At 41.6% G+C, this 20,434-nt stretch overlaps 1 protein-coding gene across 3 annotated transcripts in view; it reads left to right on the top strand.

Moving 5' to 3' along the window:
- asmt2 (acetylserotonin O-methyltransferase 2) overlaps window positions 1-20,434 on the top strand; it is a 62,863-nt gene that overhangs the window by 2,362 nt on the left and 40,067 nt on the right. For 2 of the 3 annotated variants that reach the window (XM_060934781.1, XM_060934784.1), the window contains 3 exons: window positions 144-318; window positions 782-911; window positions 4,649-4,717. In XM_060934781.1, coding sequence (XP_060790764.1) covers window positions 144-318; window positions 782-911; window positions 4,649-4,717 — 374 coding nt within the window. The remainder of the gene's footprint in view (window positions 1-143; window positions 319-781; window positions 912-4,648; window positions 4,718-20,434) is intronic. The other variant, XM_060934783.1, reaches the window with a different exon arrangement.

Below are 20,434 nucleotides of genomic sequence, written 5' to 3'. Positions count from 1 at the left end.
TCAACACTGCAGAACAGTATTTGATATTGAATTGAATATTTCAGTACTGGTTACCGTTCGAGCAGGATTTCTACACACACTTTTTTTTCCTTCATTTTATTTAACTGATGTCTGCCTCAACTTCGTTTCTCCTTCCTCCGTAGGTGATATTTTCAGCAAGTGAGCTGGGTGTGTTTGACTTGCTTCTGCAATCCCAGAAGTCCCTGAGCGCAGCTGAGGTAGCACGAGAACTCGGTACCAGTGAGGACGGCATGGAGCGGCTCCTCGATGCTCTTGTGGGAGTTGAGGTCTTGGAGGTGGAGCTAACACAGGGCACAGGTACAGCTACTCCAGATGAAAGTAATACAATGCATAAATGTGCATACTGTAAGTGGAGCTAATAATATTCGGGACGATTGTCAAGATTAATGATTGACATTTGTCTGTATATCAATACTTCCTGTTTCGGCAAACCTTTATCAGCTAGGTTGCTTACAGTGAAAAGTATGATATATTTAGATGTGGATTAAAAGGTAGTTTGAATGAAATGGGGTTTAATTCCTGTTTACTTAATCTCTGAGAAACTCTTCAAGCTTCATGTCAAGTCTGAGAATTGGTGATTTTAAATATTTGAGTAGACCCATCCTCTCCCTTTTAGACTTTATAAATAATTCAAGATTGATTCCTGAATAAGTGAGACAAAGGTCATTTAGAAATCCCAAATAGATGACAAACATTGCGATGGTTTATTTTTACACAGTTTCTTTTAAGCTTTGTTTTACCTTTTTTCCCTCTCTTGTAGCTTATTATAGCAGTACTGATGTTGCTAATCTGTATCTGGCTAAGAACAGCCCTAAATCTCTGTATGACATGATCATCTACCAGTCGCAGACCATCTACCCTCTCTGGAACAACCTCAGAGATGCAGTCAGGTAAGATGATGTACTAAAAATAGGTCCATTGTAGATTTGTGTAGTGACTAATTGTAAAATTGCTCTTGGACAAGCGTGCACTCTGGGAAGAAAATGACCAGCTTGATGAAACGGGCCATCAGCTCAGTAACTGTGGCTCGAATATTCAAGACAGTCACACTTTGTAAAACCTGGTCCCAGTAAATCCTTTATATGTGCTTGCTTTTACAATTTTAGCTCTTGAAATGGAATTGCGAAAGTGCTTAAAACTGTTCTGATGCAGGTTTGATTCTCAGCTATGCCATGGGACCTCTATGGAAAAAGGTAAATGAAGAACCAGTTGAATTCACTCTAAGTGGAAAGGCTGGTGAGATCTTCTTTGAACACTGTTATGCAACAGTAGTAAGCAAACCTCTTTTTATCTGGGTCACAGTAGATCCCCAGGAATACTACGCACATGGCAGGAGAATTTACCCTGCATGGGATGCCAGTCTACCACAGGGTACCATATGCACACACACACTCACCTATTTGCAATTTAGCAACCCAGTTTGCCTAACTTGTGATGAGAAACAGGAGAACCTAGAGGAAACGTACCCAAACACTGGGAGAATGCAAAACTACAGACAGACGGTAACAGGATAGAACCGGGGACCCAGGAGCTGAGAGGTGGTGATATCAGAGATGCATTACTTTACTTTATTATTCTGAGAAAAATCTATTTAGTATGGCACTGTGATGCAGTGGGTAATGTTGCCGCTTCACATCTCCAAGGTCACCGGTTTGATCCTGACATCAGCCTTTGCAGAGTGTCCCATGTTCTCCCAGTGTCCTTGTGGGTTTACTCTGGGTTCTCTGGTTTCTTCCCACCTCCAAAACCATGCTGAAAAGTAAACCCTGCCTAGGATAAAGTGGTTATTATACTCTTTTTCCATAACTTGATAGTTCCTGAGGTCTTAATGAAATGTCTGTGATGTGCTTTGGTCAAAATATCAAAAAGGATAAAGCACCACAGTTCCCTTGTCACCCTGTCTAAACAGCGCTGTTCAAAACTGCTGATTTGAGTGTCCGTTCCTTTAAATGATAATGAGCCACTGCCGCCTTCTGTCGGCCAATCAGGTAGCACTCCCCTCTTAAATATTCTTTCACAAAGGCACTTCTCAAGCCATGAGTGGAGATACGCTGATGAGGTGGGCGGCATAAATGGAGCTCCCTTTGTGACACAGAAAGTGGAGCCAAATCTGAACGGCTTGTTGAAGCTCATGTTTTCTGAAATGGGCAGCTCAAAAGAAACTTATTTCAGCGTTTGTGCGTTGGTGGGCTCCAGATACCCAAATGTATGGGAGTTTTTCATAATATGTCTCCTTTAATGATGAGTGAATGAAGATCTGCCTCCATTTACCACAAACCAGCTTTTAAATTGTCTGATTAGCAGACTGGCTGTGATGAGAACTATGAGCCAAGCAGTGCCATTGCTTTGACATTATTGTTGGCTTATTTTTAAAAAGGCTCCAAACTGAATAATTCTACTGCATGGACAGGACCAGTCAAAAGTTTGTACACCCCTAGTCATTCATAGGCTTTTCTGCACTGGAGAACAATACTGAAGGCATCAAAACTATGAAATAACATGCATGGAATTGCGTAGTAAAAAAAAAAAATGTTAAAAACAAAGTATGGTTCATATTTTAAATTCTTCAAAGTAGCCACCATTTTTACCTTGATGACTCTTTGCACACTTGGCATTATCTTAACCAGCTTCATGAGGGAGTCACCTGGAATACTTTTCAATTAACAGGTGTGTCTCATCAAAAGTTAATTAGTGGACGAGTTTCTTGCCGCCTTAATGTGTTTGAGATCATCAAATGGTTAATACGAGACGATAAATACAGTAAATAGCCCTATTTCACAACTGTAGTAATCCATATTATGCCAAGAACTAAACAACTAAGTAAAGAGAAATGACATCCATGATTATTTTAAGACATGAAGTATATTTTTAATTAATGCAAATAACGAAAAAACCATTGAATTAGGTGTGTCCAAACTTTTGACTAGTACTGTATGTACACTATATGGCCATATAGTAGTCCAATGGCCCTTTTCCACTACCCTTTTTCAGCTCGCTTCAGCTCACTTCAGCCCAACACGGCTCGCGTTTCGACTACCTCAGAGCAGCGCGACTCAGCTCGCTTCAGCCCTGCTTAGCACCCAAAACTCGCACGGTTTTGGAGTGGGGCTGAAGCGAGCCAAACCGAGCCGAGTGGGGCTAGGGGCGTGAGGAGACACTCCCCTGTGCACTGATTGGTGAGGAGGAGTGTCCTCACACGCCCACACACGTCCCGCGAGCACGCTGGGATCTGTAAACCCGGAAGAAGAAGAAGTACGAATTACGAGAATTTCTGAAGCCTTATGCGCCTCGCCTCATCTATACGCTCTTGCCAGTATCTGTTGGCGTTGTCGGTGACAACAAGCCACAGCACCAAGACCAGAAACACTAACGACTCCATGTTTATTGTTTATTATCCGCTTAAAAGGTCACTGATGTCACTGTTTGCGCCGCCTAACGACATCATGTGACGTCCACCCACTTTCGCTAACTCCACCCAATGTGTCCACCCACTTCCAGCCAGCATAGTTTAGCGCGGTTGTAGTCGAAATGCAACTCCTACAGCCCCACTCAGCTCGACTCAGCCCAACTCAGCACGGCACGGCTCAGCCCAACTCAGCCGCGTTGGTAGTGGAAAAGTGGCATATGTATGCGGACACCTGACCAATCACACCCAGATGTGCTTTTTGTACATCCTGCTCCAGAAGCAGCACTCCTTTTGCTGTTCTGAGAAGCCTCTCCACTAGATTTTGGAGCATGGCTGCGAGGATTTATGTTAAGTCAGTCACAAGAGCCTTCGTGAAATCAGGTACTCATGTTTGATGAGGAGGTCTGGGGTGCAGTCGGTGTTCCAGTTCATCCCAAAGGAGTTCAGTCTGGTCTGTGCAGGACGCTCAAGTTCTTCCACTCCATCTTTGACAAACCATGTCTTCATGAAGCTTGCTTTGTGCACAGTGGCACTGTCATGTTGGAACAGGTTTGGCCTGTTAATTCCAGTGAAGGAAAATCTTAGTGTTACAGTATACAGAGACATTCTATACAATTGTGTGCTTCCAACTTTGTGGCAACAGTTTGGGGAAGGCTGTGATCATCGGGTGTCTACAAACTTTTAACCATATAGTGTATATGGAGTTATGACATTTAACTGAAGTTTGCGAGACAGACCGCATTTAAAGCTCCACCTTCTTCATAGTGAGCTTCCTATAAATTCCCATCTCTCTTTCTTCACTAGTGATGTTTCTGCACCCATTATTCCTTCGTCTACTACCTTCTATTCAACAACTCCTGTCTGATGGTCTTTCGTGGAGGGTCTGGGCTGTCTAATGCAAAGTAGATGATGAATAAAACTTGAGTCCAAGTTATCAGTGTTCTCAGTGACAGTTAAACAATTTCTCTTCATTAGGGTGTGGGCTATACTCACAAAATGGGAAGAAAAAAATGTTCGGCAAGCAATGGTCTGAATCACTCCTCGCTTAGGTTTCTTGTTAATTTGTATTTACTAATAATATGCCACATCCTCACTGGTGCAGTATGTCACAAGACACTTTAGACATCGCGGTCTTACTAATTTTGGAAGAATCCAGGGTTTTTAAACTCTCTGCCAGTTTTAAGAAGTTGAAATATCAGCTTGCTGTTTTAAACTTCACAGGGAAGGAAAGAACCAGAATGAAAAAACCTTTGGTCTCTCATCAGAAGACATCTTTTCTGCTATATACAGGTGAGTTTATGACTCGCTCTCCTTCAGAATCTCCCGTTTCACAGGTGACACACTCCTGCATTGCTGTGTTTTCATACACATTGTATGAGCTACCCATTCCTGTTTTCACACAATGCATGACTGGCTGTGGTTCTTCAAGAACAAGGGTGATGTTCAGTGCTGCAGTAGCTATAGAGGTATAAGGTTAACCAGCCACAGCATGAAGTTATGGGAAAGCGTTGTGGAAGCTCGGCTAAGAGGAGAGGTGGAGATATGTGATTAGGAATATGGTTTAATTCCAGGAAAGACTACTACAGATGCAATGTTTGCTTTGAGAATGTTGATGGAAAAGTATAGAGAAGGCCAGAAGGAGCTGCATTGTGTGTTTGTGGATTTAGCGAAGGCATATAACAGGGTGCTGAGAGAGGAGTTGTGGTACTGCATGAGGAAATCAGGAGTGGCGGAGAAGTGTGTGAGATTGGTGCAGGATCTGTATGAGGACAGTATGACAGCAGTGAGATATGCAGTGGGAATGATGGAGGCATTTAAAGCGATTAACCAGGAAATTTTAAAATTACAGGGTTATGAAATGCCATCATTATACATTAACACAAGACGTCCTAGACAAAAAAATTAAGTGGAATTTAGCTTAAAAACCTTGTTAAAGTTGTAACATCAGTCCATTTGGCCATTTTCCTGGGCGTGGCCGTACTGGATTAGCCAGATATATGGATGTATTAGGAGACGAAAATGAGGGCGGTGCTGCGTGACATAGGATTCTGCATGACAGCATACTGTGTCACGCATCAATGGATGGAAGGTAAGCAGGTAATTTTTTTTTTTTTTAAATAAACAGGCAATAAACTAGCCACTACTTGATTTTGATTCCCTTTCTAATACTGCATTGCTGTAATTTTTGTGGAGAAATGCAAACAAATTGACCAAGAAGTCATGCTAGACCAGAATATTATACTATAGTCTACTGTAGTTGTCACAACAGAAGGACTCTCGGATGCACTCTGGAAAGCACGGACTCCAAACTTACTCACGTGCACTGCAAATGACACACACCTACATGGGATTAAAGCGCAATCAGTGCACCTAAAAAATGACTTGGAATGCAGAGTTACTTTGCAAAGTATTGCATTGTTGTGACACGTTACCGAGCCGTGTTTCCTGACTGATTTCTGATTCCTGTTTCTTGTTCCTCGTTTTTGACCCTGCTTCTGTCTGTGATTATTCTGTTTGTGCCTCACTTGACCTTTTGCTTATTTTACTGTTCATGATATCCGCCTGCCAATTTGGACTGTTTGCACTTTTCTTCATAATAAAGATCTTTTGCACTTACAACCCCTATTCCAAAAAAGTTGGGACAAAGTACAAATTGTAAATAAAAACGGAATGCAATGATGTGGAAGTTTCAAAATTCCATATTTTATTCAGAATAGAACATAGATGACATATCAAATGTTTAAACTGAGAAAATGTATCATTTAAAGAGAAAAATTAGGTGATTTTTAAATTTCATGACAACAACACATCTCAAAGTTGGGACAAGGCCATGTTTCCCACTGTGAGACATCCCCTTTTCTCTTTACAACAGTCTGTAAACGTCTGGGGACTGAGGAGACAAGTTGCTCAAGTTTAGGGAGAGGAATGTTAACCCATTCTTGTCTAATGTAGGATTCTAGTTGCTCAACTGTCTTAGGTCTTTTTTGTCGTATCTTCCGTTTTATGATGCGCCAAATGTTTTCTATGGGTGAAAGATCTGGACTGCAGGCTGGCCAGTTCAGTACCCGGACCCTTCTTCTGCGCAGCCATGATGCTGTAATTGATGCAGTAGTAATAGTAGTAGTAGTAATAATAATAATAATAATAATAATAGCTTAGTTTTGTATCGCGCCTTTCAAGGTCACTTTACAGGAGGAAATGGGGGGGGGGGGGATCAGTTAGAGACCAAAGGCCTCAGTGAACATGTGTGTTTTAAGATGCTTTTTGAAAGACATCAGTGTGGGGGCATGGTGTATGTGGAGTGGTAGACTGTTCCAGAGAGTGGGGGCAGCTACACAGAAGGCTCTGTCCCCTATGGTCCGCAGCCTGGTACAGGGGATGGAGAGCTGGTCCTTGGCAGAGGACCGCAGGGACCTAGACTGGGAGTGGGGGTGGAGAAGGTCAGAGAGGTACTGTGGGGCAAGTGCATGGAGGGATTTGTAGGTGAAGAGCAGAATTTTGTATGAGATGCGTGATTTGACTGGGAGCCAGTGAAGCTGTTTGAGTGCAGGGGTGATGTGTTGCCACAACTTAGTGCGGGTTAGGACTCTGGCAGCTGAGTTCTGAATATACTGTAGTCTGTCCAGAGCCTTGCTGGGCAGACCATACAACACTCCATTGCAGTAGTCCAGGTGGGAAGTGATGAATGCATGGATGAGAGTCTCAGTCAGAGAGTGATGGCCGGAGTCTTGAGATGTTTTTAAGGTGGAAAAAGGCAGATTTGGTTGTGTTTTTGATTTGAGTCTGGAATGAGAGCTTGGAGTCCAGGATGACACCCAGGTTTCTTGCTTCTGGGGATGGCATGATGGTACAGCCATCCACATCAAGGTGAAGATCGCCAACCTTCTTGGCTAGTGAGCCAGGGGCCACCATCATAAGCTCTGTTTTATTGCAGTTGAGTTTGAGTAGATTAGCTGTCATCCATGTTTTTATTTCATGAAGGCAGTTGATAAGTGGAGGGGGGGGGAGCTGGGCAGAGGGTTTGGTGCTGATGTAGAGCTGGGTGTCGTCAGCAAAGCAGTGGAAGCAGAGCCTAATCTAGGGCGCGTAATACGCGATAATATGCGTTTTTTATCTGTCTGTTGCACATCCACTTTTTGGGCGCGAGAGTGATATCGCGTATCTATTCATTTTGTCGCACATTTATAAGTAGAAAGCGTGTAGTCGCGTTTTACTGGATCTTGTGCGTATCAATTTGTCAGCACCCGCTAGCAAACACTGCGGTAAATACAGCGTTGTTTACACACCGATCGGAAAATATCGGAAAGGACCGAAGTATTCCGAATGGTTTATTTAGCGGGTAAAACAGTTTTGTGAACTATTATATCATTGGTCACTGAACCGGAAGACAGTGTATCTCAACCAATTGTGTGAAGTGTTTTAAAAATACCCAAAAGCACATGGCATATCGTTCTGTCTCATCCTAACATAACATTCAGAGCCTCCAGGATTTCGCAATTTGCAACATCAATGCAAATTCAACCAATCCCTGTGAATTCAGGGCGGTGTTGCAATTCTATCCAATCACCGCAACTTTCCCGCAAATTTGACCAATCGTTGGCGTCGTCTTGTGGTGACGTCGACAAGCTACCTTCCGCCTTACTTCCGTGTATACGTTCAAGAGAAGCAGCATGTGCGCAGTGTTGCCAAATTGGGCGGTTTTAAGTGCATTTTGGCGGGTTTTGAACATATTTAGGCTGGAAAACGTCAGCAGTATCTGGCAACATTGCATGAATAGGCTTAAATTCTGTTCCTGAAAGTGTGTTATGTTTACAGTGAAGCACTGTGTGCACTTTTTTTTTTTTTACTTAAAAATTAATGGATGCCAACATTTTTGCCAAAATGGTATTTTATTTTCCATTGTTTAGGCAGCTTCAGCATCATACTGTGAGATTCTGTTCAAATTGTTTTTTTCTTCTATGAAGCCTGAGCCATTTATTTTATTAGTTTATAATTATTGTTTAATTTAGTCTTCAGGAGAGACTGCCTGCACACAGTACTAGTATTAATAGTTTTTTTCTTCCATGAAAGCTGAGGCATTTATATTATATTTTAAGGTAACTTCATGTTGTGCTGTGAGGTTCTCTGCACTTTAACTTTTGAACCAACAGGTGCATTTGGATAAGTAAAGCCTATTTTTCTGCATTTTTGTAGTCCTGGTAATCTTACACATTCTACATGATTGCTAGTTGTTGTTTTTTTTTTTTTTTTAGTAATTTGTTTAATTTTTCTTGTTGAAAGTTCAATTTAGTATTATGTTAATGATATTCTAAAAGTAAAGATTAATAAAACTGTTCTGTTTATAGATGTACTCTTGAAAATATCTACCAATGTATTTACTTATTTTTCTGTCCCCACTAACTGGAACAAATGAGGGATATTTTTACCCATGTTAATATTTTCTGTCCCCTGTTTCTACAACTAGTGAGGGATCTGTCCCCTATTTTCAAATTCCTAGATTAGGCTCTGGGAAGTTGAGTCCATGGTGCCGTATGATCTGTCCAAGAGGGAGCATGTAGATAGTGAACAGAAGGGGACCTAGCACTGAACCCTGGGGCACGCCATGGTTAACTGAGGCAGGGGTAGAGTTGGAGTCCTTGATGGTGATATACTGTTTCCTATTGGAGAGGTAGGAGTAAAACCAGGAGAGAGCAGTGTCGGTGAGGCTCAAGTATTCAGAGAGACGGTTGAGAAGGATGGCATGGGAGACAGTGTCAAAGGCAGCAGAGAGGTCAAGGAGGATGAGGATGCTGACGAGGCCATTGTCAGTGGCTATGAGGAGGTCATTTATGATTTTGATGAGGGCAGTCTCAGTGCTGTGGTGTGCTCTGAAACCAGATTGGAGGGGTTCGAAGAGGTTATGGTGTGACATGTGGTTCTGTAGCTGAGCAGCCACTGCTCTTTCCAGAATTTTATTAAGAAAGGAAAGATTGGAAATTGGGCGGTAGTTGTTAGGGTCATCCGGGTCCAGGCCAGGCTTTTTAAGCGTGGGAATCACTACGGCTGTCTTGAAGCTGGTGGGCACCACCCCTGATGCCAGAGAGGTGTTGATGATATTGGCCATTGTAGGGCACAGTGTAGAAAGGCATGCCTTTACCAGGGCAGTAGGCATGGGCTCGAGCTTGCAAGAGGAAGCCTTGGCTTTTGACACAAGCTCCATGATCTGGTTGTCATCCAGTGGGGAGAAGGAGGAGAGGCATCACTGTGGTGGATGGACTACAGAGGTTGAGGTGCCCGTGCGCTGGCATACAGTGGCAGAACTGCAGTCATCCTGGTGCAGTGCAGGATCAGGTGAAGTGCATGTCTGGTGAAGCTGCTGGTGGATGGTGTCCACTTTTTGCTGGAAGAAGCTGCAGAATTTAAAGCAGAGTTCAGCAGCATCAGACGGTTGAGGGGCATCTGGAGGGCAGAGGAGGCAGTTGATAGTTGAGAAGAGCAGCTTGGGGTGATTCTGTTGGTTATTGATAAGAGTGGAGTAGTAAGACGATTTTGCCCTGGAAAGCACCTCTTTGTAGATCCTGACATAGTTTTGGTAGGCCTCATGATGGACGGTGAGGCCAGATTTTTTGTAGAGCCTTTCAAGTCAACGCCCAGCCGCCTTCAATAGGCAGAGTTCAGAGGTGAACCAGGGAGCAGGTTGAGTGAAGGAGACAGACCAAGTCTTAAGAGGGGCAACAGTGTCGAAGCTGAGTGAGAGGGCAGTGTTGTAGTGTTCAACTAAGCCATCCACAGTGTGGCTGGGGGGATGGGAAGCAAGGTGTGTTGCCAGCATGCTGGAAAGCATGGATATACAGCCACTTTTGATGTTCCTGAACATAATTTTCCGTTTGGTACACTGTCTGGGTAGGGGCACAGGTATAGAAAACAGGATGACATGGTGGTCCGATACGGCTAGGTCCATACACTCCAGATGGGAGGGGGTTGTGCCAGTAGAGCACACCAGGTCCAAGGTGTGCCCTTTGGCATGTGTGGGACCATGCACATGCTGTACTATATTGAAGCAGTCCAAGAGTGACACAAAGTCAGCAGCAAAGGGGCAGCTGCTGGAATCCACATGAATGTTAAACTTGTGTCACATTCATCTCATTATCTTCGGCAGAGCAGTGGGTTTAAAAACAGGCTGATGAATATATGGACTAGTTGAATGAGGACTTATTGCTGAGTCTCTAAAATAGTCATTGAATTAAGTGACTTTTGTAGGTAAAATTATGTGTTTAGCAACCTGTTAAAAATACACCAGAATGCAGGAAATGGCATCTAATTAATTAAAAATTTTCTGGGGAAGGACCCCCAGACCCCCCGCCAGTGTGGGCCCCCCCACATTAAAAATGCTTCTGACGCCCCTGCTACCAATACAGGGGAAAAAAGGAAATAAAACAATGTATTTTGATAAAGACCTTAAGGGTCATAATATCAACAACAATTTTCTATTATGGTCATGGAGTTTATACATTTCAGTATTCTTGTAACAGGAACAATTTGAACATAAGGGGTTCCACACTTCACAATTCACAAAAATGAAATTAAACATACAAAATTACACAGTAACAAATGTTATTTACCAGCTTAAGGTCGGTCCATATGGTGAAATACCGTGATCGAGGTCTTGAAAGTACTGAGCGAGCCCCTCTGGGCCAAGGTCACAGTATTTCACCATATGGACCGACCTTAAGCTGGTAAATAATGTGTATATATATTATATATTTTTTTTCTTTACCAAATTCTAACAGAAAACGAGAGCGCTCGAAAGGGAAAACTGAGCCGAGCCGCCATTTTGAATCCTCATTCACAACTGTAATGCAAATGGCTTTCTCCTCGGTATACAAGTGCACTTCCATGGCAGGAAAAAAACTACATTTTGCCACCTATGTACCGTAGTCCCCTATTTATACAAAACTGAGTCATTCAGGATTCAGCCATGTTTTTGCTCGGCGTTAGTAAATTGCAGGTTTTTAGCTTTCTCCTGAAATGTTTTCTTTTATTTCTTCTTCCTCAGGGTAGTAAAACTCGCTTTCGCTGTGAACACTGTCGTTATCGCTATCCATGCTGTAAAATTAATGCTATTCTCCTGAGAAATGCTGGCGCAAATTTATAAGATTTTTGATAATCTTATAAATAAATCTTATAAAAAAAAATAAATGTTGACAAAAAATGCTACTATGTTTTGTTGTTGTGACCGAGTGAGTTGCCAGAGGTCCGTAACTGGGGTCCGTATCGTAGGATACGGACCCGCTCACCAGCCAATCAGAGCGCAGGATTTGGACTGCGAAAAAAATAATCAGTATTAATCAGCAAAAAACTGTTCTTATCTCTTTAACATAACCAGTCCATTTAGACCATATGCTAAAAAATTTCTCAGTCTGTATTCTGAGAGAGTAGGACAATTTTTTTTCCATGACACATGTATCTTGAGTCACATCTAACCATTCTTCTATAGTAGGAGGATCTGGTTTTAATCACCTTCTTGAAATAGTCTTTTTGCTTGCAGCCAAAAGTACAAGTAGCAATTTTTTATCTCCGTAGACCTATCTGTCAAAAGCAATATTCCCTAAATATAAAGTGTCAAACCTACGGGGAATGTTTACCCCAAAGATAGCTTCCAGCTTTCCAGTATACAGTTAAAACTGGGCATTCCCAAAAAACATGAAAGTGATTGGCTTCACTGTTTCCACAAGCTCTCCAACAACCTGTGTTCGGTTTTAGTGTTCGTTGTTGTAAAGGTGTCATAAAAAATCTTGACAGATTTTTCCAGCTATATCCTCGCCATGTATTTGAGCATGTTGTCTCCCACTGTAATATACATAATCTTTTCCACTCTTCTGAAGACAGTGAGACCACATTCCTTTTCCCATTTCTGTTTGATATACAATGTATTGTGAGAGCTGGCTTGGCGTAGCCCATAGTGCAGTTTAGATACAACCTTGGTACATATTGACGAATTGCTTGCTTTTTTAAATACTTCTACCATACCTGTATTTTCTAACTCCTGTGTCCTGGCTATGTTTTCATTGAAGTGGTGTCTAACCTGAAGGTACCTATAAAAATCCTGACGCTGCAGGCCATGCTCCTGTTGTAATGATGCAAATGTCTTAAATGTCCCTTTATGTACAAAAGTGAAATAGTTTGAGAGGCCCATTTTAATCCAAGTCTTAAATCTGACGTCTAACTTATTTGGAGAAAAATCAGTATCAAATGCACACCATCTTAGTATTCCATATTGCCGAATTTTACTATCTTCTGCCACATCTTCAATGCTATATTGAGCCAAGGATTATTATTTCTAACATATTGTTTATTAATTTATTGGCTGCTATTATAGCTGCTAATGGAATCCCTTGACTCATTTTGAGCTCAATGTCCATCCATCTTGCAGAGTATGATGGACCACACCAGCACACTAGAGGTCTTAATTGGGCTGCATAGTAGTAGTCACGCAGACAAGGAAGACCCATACCTCCACATTCCTTGTGTAGCTGTAATGTTTTATATCTGATCCTAGGTTTTTTGCCTTGCCATAGAAATCTTGATATCAATTTGTCCCATTCCATGAACTGCTTTGTGGGTATTTCGACTGGGAGAGTCTGGAAAAGGTATAGCAATCTCGGTAATATATTCATTCTTACAGACTCTGGAATTCAAGCTCAGGAAAGGAATGAGACTCCATCTTTGTATGTCTGATTTAATGTTTGTGTTTAAGGGACCATAATTCAAAGTAAACAGTTTTGAAGTATCCTTGGGTAAATTCACACCCAGGTATCTTATGGAGTCTGCATCCCATTTCAAGTGATACCTCTCCACCAAAAAGCCAGGTGGTTCATAATTAAATGTGAGCACTTGGGTCTTTTGAACATTCAATTTGTATCCTGAAATAACACCGTATTTCTCTAAAAGATCCATCAATTTAGGAAATGTTAAAGTGGGTTGTGAGAGTTATACTAGGACATCAGCAAATAATGCAAGTTTATGTTCATCAGAATCCTTATTTATTCCTTTAATGTTATGATTCCGCCTTATCCACTGACTCAAAGGTTCAATAAGCAAAGCAAAAAACGGGGGGAGACTGGACACCCCGTCTTGTTCCGCGTTCTAATATGAAGGGCTTTGATAAGGCACCGTTAACTTGAATCCTTGCAGAGGGGCTATCATACAGAGCTTGAAATGTCTCAATAATACACTTGTGGAAACCAAATTTTTCTAATACTTTATATAGGAAAGACCACATGACAGAATCAAAAGCCTTTTCTGCATCTAGACTTATAAGCATTGCCTCTGTGCCTTGTTGTCTAATATGATTAATAATGTGTAGGGTCCTTCTCAAATTGTCTTGTGTTTGTCTGTGTCTAATAAAACCAGTCTGGTCTGTGTGAATTAATTTAGGTAGAATCTTGTCTATTCTGTGCGCCAGTGTTGATGTAAATAGTTTATAGTCTACATTTAGTATACTAATGGGGCGAAAACTACCGCACTCAAGTTTATCTTTGCCTTCCTTAGGAATCAGTGAAATTATTGCTTCCCTCCATGAAGGAGGAATTTTCTTTTCCTTTAGAACCCAGTTGAAGGATGCCAGTAGTGTTGGGATCAGCTTCTCTCGCATAGTTCTATACCACTCAGTGGTGAAACCATCTGGGCCTGGTGACTTGTTTGCCTTCAATCTGGAGATGGCGGAGTTTTAATTCTTCAATTGTTATTTCCGATGTTAACACTATTTTCTTCTTCAGAGATGGAGGGTAAATCAAGAGAGGCCAAGAATGAGTCAGTATGAGAGGCGTTATCAATATGTGGTTGAGAATAGAGTGGTTTGTAGAATTTTTCAAAGCTCTGTTGAATTTTCTCTAGCCTGTGTTCAGTTATCCCTTACTCTGGAATCCATATCTTATGAATGGCATTATCTGCTTGCTGCTTTTTTAGTTTGTATGAAAGAAGTTTCTTTACCTTCCCTCCAGCCTCATAATACCACTGTTTTAAAAATATTAATTTTATTTTATTTCTTGTGTTCTTATTTCTTCTATTTCACGCCTTATCTCTTTCATTTCTTGTTTCACCCTGTCATCTAAAGTGTCAATGTGGACCCTTTGTAGGTGCTTTGGTTTACTCTCAAGACCTTGAAGCTTTTGTCTTCTTAGCTTCTTCATACAGTGCTCAACGTAAATGAGTGCACCCCCTTTAAAAAGTAACATTTTAAACAATATCTCAGTGAACGCAAACAATTTCCAAAATGTTGACAAGACAAAGTTTAATATAACATCTGTTTAACTTGCTGTATAACGGGAAAAAGTAAGGTTAATAATAACTTAGATTACACATTTTTCAGTTTTACTCAAATTAGGGTGGTGCAAAAATGATTATCATGATTTTTAATGACAGCACCAAGTCTTCTAGGCATGGAATGAACAAGTTGGTGACGTTTTGCAACATCAGTCTTTTTCCATTCTTCAACAACAACCTCTTTTAGTGACTGGATGCTGGATGGAGAGTGATGCTCAACTTGTCTCTTCAGAATTCCCCAAAGAAAATAATTTCTTTACACCACAAAGGTGAAGGCTACAAGAAGATCAGCAAAGCTTTACTTATCAGTGAGAATACTGTAGCAAAAGTGGTACAAAAATTTAAGAAAGCTGAAACTGCAACCATCTCACAGAGACATCCAGGTCGTCCACGGAAGTTAACACCTCGACAGGAGCGTCTTCTGATGAGAAGGGTTGAAGAAAATCGGCATGCAAGTTCACTGCAGTTATCTAAAGAAGTAGAAAGCCAAACTGGGGTGACTATTTCCCGTGACACAATACGGCGTACACTGCAGAGGAATGGCATGCATGGATGCCATCCACAAAAGAAGCCTCTCCTAAAGCCCAGGCACAAAAAAGCCAGCCTAGAGTTTGCCAGGGCCCATGGTGACAAAGATGAAGAGTACTGGGACTCTATACTCTGGAGTGATGAGACCAAGATAAATGTTTTTGGAACTGATGGTTTCAAAACTGTATGGTGTCGCAAAGGTGAGGAATACAAAGAGAAATGCCTGGTGCCTACAGTGAAACATGGTGGTGGCAGTGTCCTTATGTGGGGCTGCATGAGTGCTGCTGGTGTCGGGGAGCCGCATTTCATTGATGGCATCATGAATTCACAGATGTATTGCTCTATACTGAAAGAGAAGATGCTACCATCACTCCGTGCCCTTGGTCGTCGTGCACTTTTCCAACATGACTAAACACACATCTAAGGCCACTGTTGGATTTCTGAAGAAGAACAGGGTGAAAGTGATTCAGTGGCCAAGTATGTCTCCTGATCTGAACCCAATCGAACACCTATGGGGAATTCTGAAGAGACAAGTTGAGTATCGCTCTCCATCCAGCATCCAGTCACTAAAAGAGGTCGTTGTTGAAGAATGGAAAAAGATTGATGTTGCAAAATGTCGCCAACTTGTTCATTCCATGCCTAGAAGACTTGGTGCTGTCATTAAAAATCATGGAGGCCATACAAAGTACTAGATGGAGTAGTTTTTGTTGTGGGGTGTACTCATTTTTGCACCACCCTAATTTGAGTAAAACTGAAAAATGTGTAATCTAAGTTATATTATTAACTGTACTTTCCTGTTATAAGTTAAACAGATGTTATATTAAACTTTGTCTTGTCAACATTTTGGAAATTGTTTGTGTTCATTGAGATAGTGTTTAAAATGTTACTTGTCAAAGGGGGTGTACTCATTTACGCTCAGCACTGTATATGAGGTGGTGGCAATGATTTTGCCCCACATAACTGTTTTAAGTGTGTCCCAAAGGATAACTGGCGACACTTCCCCATTATCATTTATGTCTAAGAATGTGTTTATTTCTCTTGTCGGGTACTCCTTGGTCTGTGTATTATTTAATATATTTGAATTTAGCCTCCACAATGTAGATCTTTGCCCTCTGTTCAAACTCCCAGATAAAAACACAGGGCTATGGTCTGAAAGAGTCATACAACCTGTATCATATCTTTCTATCATATGCAGGTCTTTGCTGAAGGTAAAAAAATAATCTATTCTAGTGTAAACTGCATGTGGTGGGGAGTAATAAGTGTAGTCCCGACTGGTGGGATATAACTCTGTCTACAATTCCCAACTCCCTCATCAAAGCAAGGATTCTCTTATTTATGAGTTTTGTATCTGACTTACCACTAGAGGCCTCTAGTTTTGGATTCAGATGCATGTTAAAGTCTCCACCGCAGATAACAACCCCTTGTGCTCGTCATCAAATCAAACATTTTCCTATAAAATCTCCAGTCACTGCCTGGGGGGGCGTACACATTTAGGAGACTAACCGTGGTACCTTCTAGCTTACTTATTATCATTACAAACCTGCCCTCTGGGTCTGTGAGTTCTGACATGTGTTCATAGTTCACCCCTCTTGATATCAGTATAGCTACCCCTCTTTTATGTCCAGACTTGTAGGAAGAGGAGTATACATGTTTAACACCCATTCTGCTTAGTTTAGCATGTTCAGTATCATTAAGATGTGTTTCTTGAAGATAGGCTATTTGGACTCTGTCTTTCTTAAGTTTAGACAAAATTTTCCCTCTCTTGACTGGGTTACGTATTCCATTTACATTATAGGAGGCTATTCTTATGCTTTGCATCTAAGTTAAATCAATAATTGTGTCCTTCATTTGAGTGCAGAACATCCCCTGAACAGTATAGAACAACCGTACATGAACAAATACTGAATATTTAACAAAAAAGTAGATAGAAAATAAAAGTACAACAAGATCTTCCACGTTGCAGGTCTTACTTATGACCTTACACCTGATGGTAATAAGTGGTTTTGAAGGAAAGCCTCCCACTCCATACAAAGTGGGGGGGCCCTCAGATATGATGTCACAGAAAGGCTCAATTGTCCATGGTTATCCCGATTCTTATTCTATTTCAATTACCTGGTCACTAAAGGCACAAAAAGTCATATTTCTTCTAACTTGGCAAAACAGTCAAATATGTAAACTCACCATTCCAAAGAAAGTAAATCTCTTGGGGGAAATCTTGCCGTTACAAGCCACTGTCCATGTTCGCAGGTGAGGGATCTCTTCTTAAAGGCTTGCAACTTCTGTATTGAGGAGGGTGTTCTCTCTTCTGTTCAGCGGGCTCGTCTGCTTCTCCATCAGCCTAGTTGTTGTAGCTGCTCCATCATGGTCTCTGGAGGTCTGACAATCTCGACGTTGAAGCCCCTCTTAACCATATCCTGCGATGCCTCTTCCACGGTCTCGTACCGTAAATCTTGACTCCTTCCTGGTATTTAACTTTGAGCCTGGCTGGAAACATAGTCTGGAACTGGATGCCTTGATTCTTCAGAGTCTTTCTGATCTCTGCATATTCTTTCCGCTTTTGAAGAATGCGTGGGGGATAGTCATTGTCGACATTGATTCAGTTTTCTTGCCATATCAACCCTTTCTTTTGCCAAGCTTTGCAAAGTATCATTTCTTTAGTTCTAAAACTAGAGAACTTCACTAGGCTGGATTTTGGCTGTGCGTGCAGCGGAGGCTGAGATCCAAGTGCATGGTGGGCTCTCTCTATTTGCAGAGTGGCGGTGTCTGTTACGTTGAGGTTTTCCCCAAACAATTTTTCCCACAAACTCAACCATGGTTGGCGAGTCCTTTTCGGCTCCTTCAGGAACCCCATATAAGTGGATATTTTCTCGTCTTGAGCAGCTCTCTTGTTCGGTTATCTTAGCTTCCATTTGGGCTAGAAGTTTTAGCATCTTCAACACAATATCCTCTATGTTTTTTGTATTCTTTCTTCGGCTTTCATAATTTGCTCTTCAGCCTCCTCAAGTCTCATGTTCGTTTTGGTTATTTCCACCTTGATATCATCCAGTTGGATCTTGTTATCTTGCCAAAAATGTCTCAGCTCTTTGAGGATCAGGCCCAGATTAGCCATGTCTTCGTTAGAGCTAGCGCTAGCAGTCTCGCTCTGTGCTCCTGTTTGCCGTGGATTTTTATTTTCTTTGGCATCTTTTTTTTGCCTTGGTTGACATTATCACCCCTCTAACGCAGTTGTAATAAGTTGCAAGTAAAGTTAAGATTTTCAGGGGCATGTAAGATATCTAGCTGCTCGGGAGAGGTTTCTCTATGCTGCCATCCTGTGTGTGCCCCAAGCGGAAGTCCCATAAAGACTGACTTTTAGCTCAATTTGTTTATTTGTGAGATTTTATTAAAGGTGAATGTTGGATTGCACCAGGGCTCTGCCCTAAGCCCTTTCTTGGTTGCAGTGGTAATGGACAATTTGAAAGATTACACCAGGCAAGAGGCCCCATGGACAATTATGTCTGCAGATAATCTTGTGATCTATAGTGAGAACAGGGAGCAAGTGGAAGAAAACTATGAAAAATGAGGGTGAGGACAGTGGAATGGTCCAGCTACGAGGAATAGAGGTGATCAAAGCAGATGAGTTCAAATATCTGGGGTCAATTAGACAAAGTAATGGCGAGTGTGGAAGAGAAGTGAAGAAGAGAGGCAGGCAGGTTGGGATGGATGGATGGAATGATTTGGGTCAGGAGTGATTTGGGACTGAAGGTTGCCAGCAAGAGTGAAGGGGAAAGTGTTGGAGACAGTAGTCAGAGCAGTGGTGATGTACGGTTTGGCGACAGCGGCTCTGACAAAAAGCCAGGAGGCTGAACTAGAGGGAGCGGAGCTGAAGATGCTGAGATTCTCACTGGGAGTGATAAAGTTGGACAGGATTAGAAATGAGTATATTAGAGGGACTGGACATGTAGGATGACTTTTGAGACAAAGTGAGAGAGCTGAGATTGAGATGGTTTGGACATGTACAGAGGAGAGATCCAGGGTATATTGGGAAAAGAATGCTGGAGATGGAGTTGCAGGTAGAAGGAAAAGTGGAAGAGCAAAGATGAGATTTATGGATGTGGTGAAGGAGGACATGAGGATGGTTGGTGGGACAGAAAAAGATACGGAGGACAGGAGGAGATGGAGGGACATTATCTGCTGTGGCAACCCCTAACAAGAACAGCTGAAAGAAGAAGCAGCAGCAGCAGCATGACGACTGACTCTATGGTGTTTCTAAAAATGATATTCACAGTAGCACTTTGCTTTCCTGGTCGCAGAGATTTAAAATGGACTGCTCAGGAAAAGCACAGCAAAGGCCATTCCTAAGTCTGTCCATGTAATGAGTGCTTTAGAGAAGCAAACATGAAGGTCAAATCAGGGAGCATGTACTGGACAAAGTGTCTCATAAATCCAGCATCATGGAGTTAATGTTTGTTTTTATTTTTTTAAAGGCCATGCGCTTATCTGAGCAAAGAACAACAAATCCAAATAATTTTATTCGTAGGAATATGTATGGACAATCTGTATAGATGAAAATAGAAAGAATTTAATGTTGCTTTTTTCCCCCCACTCATCCTAAATTGTTGTAATGTTGTGTCCTATCAGTGGGATGTGAGTTTGATTCCCAGTAATGCCAACGCTGTCCACGTGGCATCTAATGACGTGTCGTTTGCGAATGAATCAGCTCTTTGCGTCGGCTGTTTTAGGTGAAAGTGGAGAGCTGATTTGCATATAATTTAATCAAAATACTTTTATGGAAGCCTGTTTTCAAGATTTGAGCTGTGTGTGAGAGACTCTTGGCTGTGTGTCTGAGGCAGTAAGACGGGGAGGATCCTTTCACTGCACTGCCGCTTGTTAAGTGTATTAAAGGACGTGATCAGATATCAGGACAAACTGCAAATGAAGCACAGACACACCAACACACTGATGCTTATTATATTTGTCAGTGCACATTTGTTGAACTTGTGACTTTATAATTTAACAAATAGATAATAGATTTTATCAAATGCAAAGCAGTGTTATTTTGTTAATTAGAAGGTGGAGTACAGTAAGATTGCATTCAGCAATTTCAGCCATAGTTATGCAAAGAATAATCATCACTCGTTAAAAGATTGTCCATTTGAGACAAAAATGTTGCTTGGGAGTCAAAGGAGTCTGTTC

The sequence above is a fragment of the Neoarius graeffei genome, chromosome 11, assembly GCF_027579695.1.
Source record: "Neoarius graeffei isolate fNeoGra1 chromosome 11, fNeoGra1.pri, whole genome shotgun sequence".
Lineage (NCBI taxonomy): Eukaryota > Metazoa > Chordata > Actinopteri > Siluriformes > Ariidae > Neoarius > Neoarius graeffei.
Note: the sequence above shows the minus strand (reverse complement) of the source record. Positions and strands in the feature narration are given on the sequence as shown.